The sequence below is a fragment of the Bubalus bubalis genome, chromosome 1 (genome assembly GCF_019923935.1).
Source record: "Bubalus bubalis isolate 160015118507 breed Murrah chromosome 1, NDDB_SH_1, whole genome shotgun sequence".
In the NCBI taxonomy this organism is placed as follows: domain Eukaryota; kingdom Metazoa; phylum Chordata; class Mammalia; order Artiodactyla; family Bovidae; genus Bubalus; species Bubalus bubalis.
The window spans coordinates 7,341,455-7,354,025 of NC_059157.1; the positions used below are offsets into that span (position 1 = coordinate 7,341,455).

At 49.2% G+C, this 12,571-nt stretch overlaps 1 protein-coding gene across 4 annotated transcripts in view; it reads left to right on the forward strand.

The window, feature by feature from the left end:
* Positions 1 to 12,571, forward strand: part of SH2D4A (SH2 domain containing 4A) — a 63,564-nt gene that overhangs the window by 24,846 nt on the left and 26,147 nt on the right. For all 4 annotated transcript variants that reach the window (XM_044926222.2, XM_044926247.2, XM_044926318.2 and 1 more), the window contains one exon: positions 11,906 to 11,986. In XM_044926222.2, coding sequence (XP_044782157.2) covers positions 11,906 to 11,986 — 81 coding nt within the window. The remainder of the gene's footprint in view (positions 1 to 11,905; positions 11,987 to 12,571) is intronic.

Here is a 12,571-nt window from a genome sequence, read left to right on the forward strand (position 1 = left end):
AGGGCCCCTTCCTCTTTTGTGCCCTGTCCACACAGACATCACTAATGGATCACAGCTCTCCTCCTCGCAGTCAGGGCCCCTTCCTCTTTTGTGCCCTGTCCACACAGACATCACTAATGGATCACAGCTCTCCTCCCCGCAGTCAGGGCCCCTTCCTCTTTTGTGCCCTGTCCACACAGACATCACTAATGGATCACAACCCTCTTCCTCTTTTGTGCCCTGTCCACACAGACATCACTAATGGATCACAGCTCTCCTCCCCAGAGCCAGGGCCCCTTCCTCTTGTGCCCTGTCCGCACAGACATCATTAATGGATCCCAACCCTCTTCCTTGCAGCCAGGGCCCCTTCCTCTTTTGTGCCCTGTCCACACAGACATCACTAATGGATCACAACCCTCTTCCTCGCAGCCAGGGCCCCTTCTCTTTTGTGCCCTGTCCACACAGACATCACTAATGGATCACAGCTCTCCTTCCCAGAGCCAAAACCCCTTCCTCTTTTGTGCCCTGTCCACACAGACATCACTAATGGATCGCAGCCAGGGCCCCTTCCTCTTTTGTGCTCTGTCCACACAGACATCACTAATGGATCACAACCCTCTTCCTCGCAGCCAGGGCCCCTTCCTCTTTTGTGCCCTGTCTGCACAGACATCACTAATGGATCACAGCTCTCCTCCCCAGAGCCAGGGCCCCTTCCTCTTTTGTGCCCTGTCCACACAGACATCACTAATGGATCACAGCTCTCGTCCCCAGAGCCAGGGCCCCTTCCTCTTTTGTGCCCTATCCACACAGACATCACTAATGGATCACAGCTCTCCTCCCCAGAGCCAGGGCCCCTTCCTCTTTTGTGCCCTGTCCACACAGACATCACTAATGGATCACAGCTCTCCTCCCCACAGCCAGGGCCCCTTCATCCTTGTGCCCTGTCCACAGATGCTCCTGTTTGTGGAGAGGAATCCACGCGAGTTTCCTTCTAGCTCTAAATACTCATGATCCTAAACAACTCTCATGCCTGTGTGGCCTGAATGTGAATATCTTCTCAGGTCTCTGCAGCTGTTAAAGAGGGTTTCTATGCAGTTTCACTGGGTAAATCATGTCACCGGGACTGGATGTTCACATCTGAGTGGGAATTGGGCAGGGGTGTGAGGTCCAGGAACCAGCAGTACAGGGTGAGGTTAACCTGGCCTCCTGTCTGGAAATAAAGTACAAATTACGCGCTCCCTAGTCAACTGGCTGTCGCATTCTGAGCTTTTCCCCACAGCCCTCCACCCCCAGACTCAAACCGGTATCTCTTGGCCTACCTGGGCCTAGTTAATCTCCTTACATATAACAAATGTAGAGACCTGTACCCTTCCTTTCATGGAACCAGAGCAGTGAACAGCCCGATCTTTAGGTCTGCAACTGGGCCGTTCTATACCAATGGAACAATGCTTTATTTTATATCTTCATCCGCAGACGGCTTTATCCAAGGAGGCATCTTCTAGAACAATGAAAGGTTTGCCTCAGTTCTGAGGGTGGAGACGGTCTGCTTCACCCTTATATTTGGTGGTAGTGGTTTAGTCACTAAGTCGTGTCCAACTCTTGGGACCCCATGGACAGAGGAGCCTGGCAGGCTACAGTCCATGGGATTCTCCCGGCAAGAATACTGGAGTGGGTTGCCATTTCCTTCTCCAGGGAATCTTCCCAACCCAGGAATCAAACCTGGGTCTCTACATTGCAAGCAGATCCTTTACCAACTGAGCTACCAGGGAAGCAAGAAGCATATCTGGGGGATTTGAGAAGAGTTGTTTAATTTCTGTTTCAGGATTTAGAAAATTTGGGGTCCAGTATCTCTATCACTCAAGATAATCTTTTTAAAAACGTTTTTTAAGAATATATTTATGTAAACTTAAATTTTTCATTTTAATAAATGGATGGCCAAAATTAAGACTGGCTGATTAAGTACCAGATTTCTTGAAACTGTAGATCTGACACAGTAGAAGACTGCTGGTCTGGGAATGGGCCCCTTTCGAAGCAGCTCTGTCCGCGGAATCAGTTCCTGCAGTAAAATAGGGATTAAATTAGCAATATTGTTTCTTTACAAAGGAAGCTGAAAAAAATGTATGCAGATGATTTCTTGGTCTTATCTCATGGAAGCAGCAAGAATTGTCCCCTGAAGTCCTTCAGTTATAAGATGCTGCTCTCACCACGAGCACAGCCGTGGTCCTTGTCATTTTACAGAGGAGAGAGTGGAGGCAGGCTGAGGCTGTGTGCTTGAGCAGTTGAGGAGGAGGCAGAAAAGATGCCTAGATCAGGGCTGACTGCATGGCGTGTATTCTAAAGCTGTGGCCTTCGGCAGAATACCTGCCTCCCCTTGTTCTTGGCAGTGGTGACAGCGCTTGGGAGACTCAGATGGCCTGCCTAACATTTAGTGAGAGTGCTGTGGTTCTCGGCGGAGGACAGCAAACGCTCCAGCATTGCTCAGAGTCTGTCGCTGAGCGGGAGGTGATGATAAACATCAGAACTTAGCTGTCACCCAGCCAGGTTCTGAGACAGGCACGTTGGGAAGCAGAGGCCGTTCTCAGGCAGAGACAAGTCTGATGGGGACTTAATCGGAGCCCGAGAAAATGGCAGGAGAAGCACCGTGTGAACAGGCACCCTCCCTGGGGGAGTTTAGGTAGAACCAGGAGACCCTTAGGGACCCCCCGTGTTGACAGCCTCCCATCCCCCCGAAGCAGTGTGTAACCCTTCCTGCGGGAGAATATGGGAGGGAGCAGGACAGGCCTGAACGTGGTCGGGAGAGGGGTGGCTGGGGCGCTAATTCAAAGATAAGCCCCTGTGTGCGTCTGTGTCGGGTGATTTGCAGGCTGGGGACTGACTCTCCATCAGTAGACTGACTGTCCTTGCCCCAAAGAGGACCTCGAATAAAGCTATCTGCTCACTTTTAGATTTTATTTCCAGAGAATTACTTGTTTTTACAGAAATGGCCTTCAAAGTGGATAGTATTGCAAAACAGGAGATTTTTAAAAAATTAAAACACAAACATCTGGAATTCAAAGCATTCCAAAAAAAGAGAAAAAGACCTTGAAGCTAGCATATTAAAAATCCTTGAGCAGGACTCTTCCCTGTCATATGTTGTATCTTCTTTAACCACATGGAGCTGGAGATGAGACTGCTTGCCTTTCCACTCCTAGTGTGTGCACACACACACACACACACCCCTCCCACACTGCCCAAAGTTCTGGTACCTGCTTTTGCCCCTGTCATTTCACTAAAGCAACCGATGAAAAAAAACATGCCTCTAAAATGTGCGCTTTGATTGTAAAGTTGGCCTTGAAAGGTGTGGCGTCCAGTTGTGTTTTGAGGCGTTACTCTGGCTCGTAGGTGATGTTCCTTCCGTAGAGAGCAGTGAAGCAGTACCCGTAAGATGATGTTCAGACGTGATGAAAGGCTTCCTCTCAGGTTTCCCTTCTTCCTTACCTCCCTCGTCCCTCCCAGAGCAAAGTTGTTAAGCTTGCTGTCTGCTCGGTCACCAGTAATTCTCTGAAGCTGGATTTCGGTTGCTTGTCTTCATAAAGGAGAGACTCAGAAACAAGATGTTGCAATCATACCACTTGGACAGGATGGAAAAGAAAATGCTTGGTTTTTACTTTTGGACTCTTATCCGTCTTGAGGCGCTGCTGTCTGGCACCCAAAGTTTGGGGTTCTCTGTGGCATAGGCTTTCTGTTGAGAGTGAAAAGTAGGACTTCCCTGGCCCAGTGGGAAAGAGTGCCCCTGCCAAGCAGGAGACATGGGTTCAATCCCTGATCTGGGAAGATACCACGGGCGGAGGAGCAACTAAGCCCACGCACCACACCTACTGAGCCGGTGCCCTAGTGCCCGGGGGCCACAGCTGCTGAATCCCGCATGCCCTAGAGCCTGGACTCTGAAATGAGAAGCCTCCACGGTGAGAAGCCCACATACTGCACCTGGAGAGTAGCCCCCACTCGCCGCAACTAGAGAAAAGCTTGTGCAGCCACGAAGACCCAGCACAGCCAAAAATAAATAAAATTATAAAAGAAGAATGAAAAGTAGTATTAGCGTAGCTCCCTTGGTGGCTTAACCTTGGCAGGTAGTATGCAGGTGGAGAGCCCGCCTCCACCGAGGAGGGGTAGGTGCCCTGTGCCAGGGCTTGGTGGAGCCCTCGTGGGGCAGCTGGCTCTTGTCTGCAGACAGATGTGTTCCCGGTCCCCCAGAGGGACTAATAATGAGGAAACCACTGCAAACAGGAGGGGACATGTACTCCTGAAATGCACGTGGAATTTTGAGGGTTGAGTTGGATGTGAACAAAACAGAGAGAGAAAATTCCAAACCACTAACTATGTCCCTGATGTCTGTTCCCTCCTAGTCTACATGAAGGAAGCATTTCAGTATTATTTTTTTGTGAGAAAGTATTGAGTATTCCAAGTAAAAACAGTTGAGGAATTAACTGGGACCATTTTATTAACTCAAGAGTGGAGCCATAATCAGAGTTACACGGTTTCCCAAGCTGATTTCGTGTAAGTGTAATAGAATTTCATGGTAGTTTGTAGAATAAAATTTTGTATAAGCTACACTCACAGAATCCTAAGCCCTTCAAAGTAGAAAGTGAAAATGTTAGTTGCCAAGTCATGTCCAACTCTTTGCAACCCCTGGACTGTAGCCAGCCAAGCTCTTTATCCTTGGGATTTTCCAGGCAAGAATACTGGAGTGGGTGGGGAATGGCAATTCCCTTTTCCAGGGGATCTTCCTGACCCAGGGATCGAACCCAGCTCTGTTGCTTTGCAGGCAGATTCTTTACCATCTGAGCCATCAGAGAAGCCCCAAAAGCTCATTTAAGCTGTTGGAGTCTTAAAAGAAGTATGTTATATAAAGAACTTAATATAAAGTGAATTACAAACGAGAACAGTTCTGGTGTTGAGAGTTGTACCTTATGAAACTGGCGACACAGCTTCGCGCTGGGCTGTGCCGGTGATGCCGGCATCGATTCGTTTATCCGCCTCACTGGGAGAGCGTGTGCTGGGGAGAAAGATACAGACCCCAAGTCAGAGGACCTCTCTGGTGCTCAGTTTCCTGTTCTGAAAAATGGAGGTGAAGTAGCTACAAATCACTGGGTTGGATGTGAGAATCAGATGAAATAACATAGAGAGGTGTTTTGTAAAGTATGATATATGACAGAACTACTATTGTCTATTATTACTATTTTTAAAAAATCATTTTACTTGTTTATTTTTGGCTGTGCTGGGTCCTGATCGCTGCTCGAGCTTTTCTCTGCTTGCTGTGCTCGGGCTCAGGAGTTATGGCTCCCAGGCTCTAAGCACAAGCTCAATAATTGCGGCTCATGGACTTAGTTGCTCCGGGGCATGTGGGATCTTCCTGGATCAGGGATCAAACCCATGTCTCCTGTGTTGGCAGGCAGATTCTTTTCCACTGAGCCACCAGGAAAGCCCCAAGTTTCTATTATTGTTTATTGGTGTGTTCCTATTTTATGTCAAGACTTCCCAAATGAACCATGTTTTGAAGGCTCTGACTACTCTCTTAACAATTTTTTATTACTATCCTTATGTATGTTATGTTTCTATTATATATAGTAAATACATAAATATTCATGGTAATATATTTAAATGTAAGAGGGGCCTCTGAGATGCTTTCCTGTCTGAAGCTCGTTGCCCTAACAACCCTGACTAGCTCTGATGATTGTCTTTCTGAGGATGTTACTTTCCAGTCCTGCTGTCTGCACGTTGTTTGGAGGAGTCGTGGGTGAGGTGTGATGCTGGTGGGCAGCCCTTCATGTGGCATGACCATTCCATGCTCAGCTTTGCTCAAAATAAGCTCAGACACTAAAGACGATGGGCTTCCCAAGTGGCACTCGTGGTAGAGAATCTGCCTGCCAATGCAGGAGATGTAAGAGACTCGGGTTCAGTCCCTGGGTCGGGAAGATCCTCTGGAGGAAGGCATGACAACCCACTCCAGTATTCTTGCCTGGAGAATCCCCACGGACAGAGGAGCCTGGCCAGCCACAGTCCGTAGGGTCACACAGAGTCGGACGTGACTGAAGCGACTTGGCCAGAAAAGACAATGCATTATTTAAAGAGGTGCCATAAAATTACACATCAAAACCACTGTATTTTCAAATCAGGCTCTCCAGGAGTCTCCATGTATAGATTTTGCTAGAAACAATGTTAGAGGAATGGGGAAAAGATTCTCTAGGGTCTCCGTTGTCCTAATTCATGTCTCAGTGAAATCTCTCCACTGGGACCATGCTGTATTTTCAGCAGTAAAATTGATTGTCCCTTTTTCCTCTTCTTAGTCTAGTTGGCGTTATGAATGTACCTCCACTTTCTCTGCATTATTATCCTTTGTCAAAGAGCAGTTTTATTATTCTGCCTCTCTCACTGTTTTAGAAAGAAAAAAAGAGAAGTTAAACCCCCAGTGCGCTCAAAAGCTTCCTGTTCGAGTCATCACTGGGAAATTCTCTTTTTACTTAAAATGGCTGGGCATAGAAATAGGAATCTGATTATTCCAGTGACCTGGTTAGCAAAGTGGGGAGACAAGCCATCGATTTTTTTGGAGGATTTGAATTCAGTCTCTCTTATTAGTATTAAAACTAGCCTGGGACTTCCCTGGTGGTCCAGTGGTTAAGAATCTGCCTGCCAACGCAGGGGACCAGGGGTTCGATCCCTGGTCTGGGAAGATTCCACATGCCGTCTGTCCATGGGATTCTCCAGGCAAGAAAACTGGAGTGGGTTGCCATGTCCTTCTCCAGGAGATCTTCCTGACCCAGGGACTGAAGCCAGGTCTCCTGCACTGCAGGTAGATTCTTTACCAACTAAGTTATGAGGGAAGCCCAAGAGAAATGTCTGCAATGAGAAGCCCACACACCACAACTCGAGAGGGGCCCCTGCTCACTGCAACTACAGAGAGCTGGCACCCGGCAAGAGAGACCCAGCACAGCCACACACAAGTAAGGCTAAGAAGAAACTAGACGGAGTATCTCCTCATGATTGAGAACGTGCTGGTGAGTTTATAGTGTGTCCACTCATTCACCAGGTATTTACTGAGGCTCTACTAGGTGCCCAGTCACTGTTCCCTTTGCTGAGGCTCCAGACGTCAGTGAGTTAATTAAGCCGACGTGGTCTTTGCCCTCACAGAGGTTATTATGCCGACCATCAGTCTATGAAGGAACACCGTGGATTTAAGAGGTGTAAGGACAGGAGGAGCGAATACTTAACCCAGTGGTTTGTTTTCAAATGTAAACTCTTGATTTTAACTCCTGGATTTATCACTTCCTTCACCATAAAAAAAGCCAGTGCTGAAAATGTTCTGTCTTTTAGAGCTTTTTGGTTTATTGGGACTGAAAGTCTCTTGACATTTGTTTCATTGCATAATCCTACTTTCAAACAGAGTCAATGTTTGGTTAGAAGCCGGAAAGAACCACTTTTCAAACCAGTTTAAAAAGGGAATATAATTAGAATAATCTTCGTGTGACATACAGTCTCTGGAGGAGATACAGTTTGTAACCATGTAATAGTGATGTTGCTGGCAGGGTCTTTTGTTACCACATTGCTTATGTAGATTTGAGTGGCCATACTTCCGATTTTAATGTAATTTATATGTATTTATAAAGCCCATTGGTCAGTGTGGAGGGGCTCTACTCCCAGGCCTTGGTCCGCACTGATTGGAGTGGACCATTCTGACTTGGTGTCTGCAGAAAGTCAGCTGTCTCCTGAGGTCATTGGCTCCCAAGCTTTCTCCTTATTTTCTGGAACTTTTGCATAAATATTGCGTGACAGTTTTTGGTTTTAAATAAAGCAAGTAAGACGCGGACACAATTGCTTTCATTCTGCCGGTAGAGTTTCAGCAGCTGCAGAAGTCTCTGCGATGCCGAGGATGGGAGGGGACAGTCCAGGCTTCTGTGTGTGAGAGCAGACGGGTGTTCTCTGGGATGCCCCATGGACGAAGCAGGCTGAGAGGATGTGGGTGTCAGTCCCTGCTTTCCTATCTGTGATCAGGTGGCCTTACCTGTGTGGTAAAGGGATGACACTTGCTTTGACACCCTTATGGTGTTAAGAAGGTCAAAGGATGTATCGATTTGAAAGTTCTTTGTAAGCAAAATCTATGTTGGGAGGTAGCTGGTTCCCCAGCCTTTCTTGTGTTACAAATTGAAATGTATGTGTGTGTGTGCGTTAAGTCACTTCAGTCGTGTCTGGCTCTCTGTGACCCCGGGGACTGCAGCTTGCCAGGCTCCGCTGTCCATGGGATTCTTGGGGCCAGAACACTGGAGTGGGTTGCCATGCCCTCCAGCAGGGGATCTTCCCAACTCAGGGATCGAACCCGGGTCTCTTACATCTCCTGTGCTGGTAGGCAGGTTCTTTATCATTAGCACCACCTGGGAAGCCCCACAAATTGGAATAACAACAGTCTGTTCCCTGGAACACAGCATCACATGGAACCTTCGGAGAAGCTTCGTTCCTCTCCAGGACTCCGCTTCATTCTCAGGCTGGGGTGCTCAGAGTGCCGTCCTCAGCTCGCCTGTCTCTGCTACCGGTGCCGTGAATCGTTGCTTTTGAGCCCTGATTCTGGCTGTTTTTCAGTAAAGGAGATCTCCTGCCTCACACTCCCTCCAGTCTATTCCGTTGTACGTGATGTGTTTCGTGGATCTGGAAGCACGGACGTGTATCTGAATGAACGGGCTCTACACAAGACTGGAGTAACTTCTTTACATTATTTTAATGCTCTGGAATAAGAGTGACTCTTGGCTCACCTTTACAATGAGAATTTTTATAAACGTGGTTCTTAGCACGTGTGAATAGTTTTAGAGTTGACAGTATGTTCTAGAAACATGGAAGGCCTTAAACAGAAGTACCGATTGCTGGGATGGTTGTTAAATTAATCAATTATTTATGCTAAATCTTCCCTACTCAAGAACCAACTTGTGAACTCTGAGGTACTAAAAAGAAAACCTAACCCTTCAGACTCTTGAGAGTCCCCTGGACTGCAAGGAGATCCAACCAGTCCATTCTGAAGGAGATCAGCCCTGGATGTTCTTTGGAAGGACTGATGCTAAAGCTGAAACTCCAGTACTTTGGTCACCTCATGCGAAGAGTTGACTCATTGGAAAAGACTCTGATGCTGGGAGGGATTGGGGGCAGGAGGAGAAGGGGACGACAGAGGATGAGATGGCTGGATGGCATCCCTGACTCGATGGACGTGAGTCGGAGTGAACTCTGGGAGTTGGTGATGGACAGGGAGGCCTGGCGTGCTGCGATTCATGGGGTCACAAAGAGTCGGACACTGAACTGAACCGAACTGAACCCTTCAGACAAGGAAAGAACCGTCAGTTCTGAGCGGCACCAGTAGGTGGCACTGACGGTCACCAGAGGTCCAGCACCAGGTCCTGGAAACTGGTTCCTGCCTCTATGCTTAGATTTGAGTTATTTTAAGAATACTGATAACACTGTAATATCTGACAAGTGCAGAAGCCATGAGCATGTTGCTAGTGAGAAGGGGAACACGATGATGACAGACGAAATTCAGATGGTGATTTTTAAAAAAGCAAGTGGTGAGAACACACAGTTGTGTGTGTACATGAGGCAGTTAGCGCAGTTGAAGGAGCACTTCTAAGGGACAAAGAATAACTCCTGCCGCGTGTTGAAGGTGCTGTGTCCAAGCAGACGACAATCATTGGCAGGTCCTGGGGGGAAATCCTTGACAATGTAGAGCACACCCTGTAACGCATGACTTGGAAGAGCAGCGTCAGACATGTGGAGTGAAGTGAAGTGAAAGTCACTCAGTCGTGTCTGACTCTTTGTGACCCGGTGGACTGTAGCCCGCCAGGCTCCTCTGTCCATGGGATTCTCCAGGCAAGAATACTGGAGTGGGTAGCCGTGCCCTCCTCCAGGGGATCTTCCTGACCCAGGAATCGAACTGGGGTCTCCTGCATTGCAGGCAGATTCTTTACCAGCTCAGCCACCCGGGAATTAGCCTGATGCTTACTCAGGAAACAACTGCAGGCTTGTTGAGGAGCTGATCATGGTGGAGGTGCTGCCGATGAAACCCAGGTCCAAAGCTCTGCGTGTGACAAAGGCCCGAGTCCCTCCGAAAGCCACGAGTGGAGGTTGGGGCTGCAGGACTGCCCACAGCAGCTGTGAAGGTATCAAGGGAGCGCGATTAGCTGCTGCCTCTTTTTCAGCGTAGAAGAAACTGATCCTGTTTTGCAAAATGATGCCCCACAGATCTCATATCACTGAGGGAAGGGAGAATGAACCTGTTTTTAAGGTTCACACTCCCTTTAGTGGAAATGCATTCAAAGACCGCAAGCCTGAGCCCTTCAAAGCCATCTCAGGCTTCTGAACAGACCAACTTCCCCAAAGCCTGCTGGGCGCCTTCTCATCTGCTCAACAGGAGAGAGACTGATTATTGTCCTGTTGTGCTCTAGGTGCAGGGAGCTGCATCCTTTTGTTAACATAATATCAAAATAAGAGGAAAAGAGAATGTGGCAGGTAGCGACTGTGAAACCTATAGGATTCATTCCTTTGCCAAGTAATAGGCGTAAGGGGCTCCCCGGGAGGCGACCATGGTTAAGAACCCACTGCCAGTGCAGCGAGTGTGAGAGACGCGGGTTTGATCCCTGGGTTGGGAAGATCCCCGGAGCAGGAAATGGCAACCCCCTCCAGTGTTCTTGCCTGGAAAATCCCACGGACAGAGGAGCCTGGCGGGCTACAGTCCATGGGGTCGCAAAGAGTCGGACACGACTGAAGTAACTTAGCACACACGCACACACATAGAGGTGGCCAATGCCAGTTATCACCTGCGTTATTTTGGAGATAATTATTCACATGGGTACCGAACGGGTCGGCCAGCTGGGAAGTACAGTGCCGCAGGTAGCCACGTGCCAGCTGTGGTGGGGACGGGGCGGGATTGAGATGGCCCTGCAGGTTTGTTTCATGACATAGAAGTGACCCTAAGTCCCCCCATGCTCTGCGCTGAGTCTTAGCGCCAATGCTGACCTCCGGCTGAAATGTTTGCAGGCAATTTCTGACTTACGCCAGGCCCCAGGAAGGAGTCCTCAGGTATAAGGCTCAGAAGTGGTGGTCCCGTGGCTTCAGGGTGACTGTCTCGGCCACACAGGTTACGTGGCTGCAGGCTGGCCACTGCCCAGACTCCGTGCTTGGGCCAGGGAGTAGTCGACGTGGCCAGTGTGACTGACCTGGTCTTAGGAGGCACCCGGGGTGCTATGCCAACTCAGTCACAGAGCCTGGGGGGGTGGCGTGGGGCCCACAGGGGTGGCCCCGGGGATCCCCACAGTGGAACTGGGAACCTCATGGGCAGGAGCCGGCTCCTGGGAAAACTGTGTAGAGTGGCAGTAGCCCAGATTCTGAGCTGGGGCGTGGTGGCATTGGGGACCCTGGGCGGCGGTGGGCGCCAGGGAGAGGGGGAAGGGCTCCAGGCACCAAGTGCTCCAGGCGTGTCCCCAGCCCTAGATGGGGAGAGAGGCGAGCGCAGTGTGGTGGTCACGACTAAGGTGTTTCTCTGGTCTGACCTAAAACTCACGGGGAGGCTGATCAGGGACTGAGAAAGAAAGAATTGAGATTAAGGAGTAGTGTTGATGTCTTATTACAGTAATCCCAGGGGTCCTGGGGCCAGCTGGGAGCAAGACACAAGCAAATCACCAGCCCTCAGCTTCTGAGCAGTAACTCACCACTAACCCTACTGAGTGCAGATGCCGGGATTTCCTATGGAGTTTCATGGAGTCAGGAGCTCACCTGTTGCTGGGAAATGCGTGGGTCCAGCGGTGGGGGTGGGCACAGTGTTTGGGAACATTGACACAAGGGAAGCATTAGCAGATGATCTTCTGAAATTGCATTGCAGTTCTAAATGGCATAAAAATGTGTTTCGTTTGATTTTTAGCTGTCCTCCAGCTCCTCAAGAAATATTCACCAAATGTTGGCAGATTCTGTCAGTCGAATAAAGGAATTCGGATTTCACCAGGTAACAGACTCCCCTTCGATCTCAGGGGTGAAGGGCAGAGCCAGTTCTGCTGATGTTTCACAAATTGGTTTATTAGCCTCATGCAGAAATGAAATTAAGTTTTGAGAAGCTCGTGAACACAGCTGTTCATCTTTACCTGCTGATCCGGAGTGAGAGAGTCTTGAGTATCGTGGAAAGAGCAGGTGCCAGGGCCTATCAGCTGGACCCCTCCCTGAAGACCTGACACAGTGGGAGTGGGTGGTGGCCAGCGCTGGGGAGACTGATTTTAGAGATGAAGGAAGCATGAAACTTGGCCGAATGGTGGATTCAGATCAGGTTCCCCAGCGTCCACCCCCTCTCAAGCCAGTCCCTTTGCACTGAGTGACCTCTTGTGTCACTGTGTCCACAGTGCTCACGGGACCTCCAGGCGCTCCGCTGTCTGGGTCTATGTGGATGGGGGTCTCCTGGCTCTCTTGTTCTGCTGTCTTGGTCCCAGAGATGCTCTCAGGATAACTGAGGCAGAGACTGGGAACCTTGTAGGGCTTGACCCACGGAAGATCGGAAAAAGTGGAGTAAGAGATGAGGCTGTGAAAAGAAGGCTCTGGC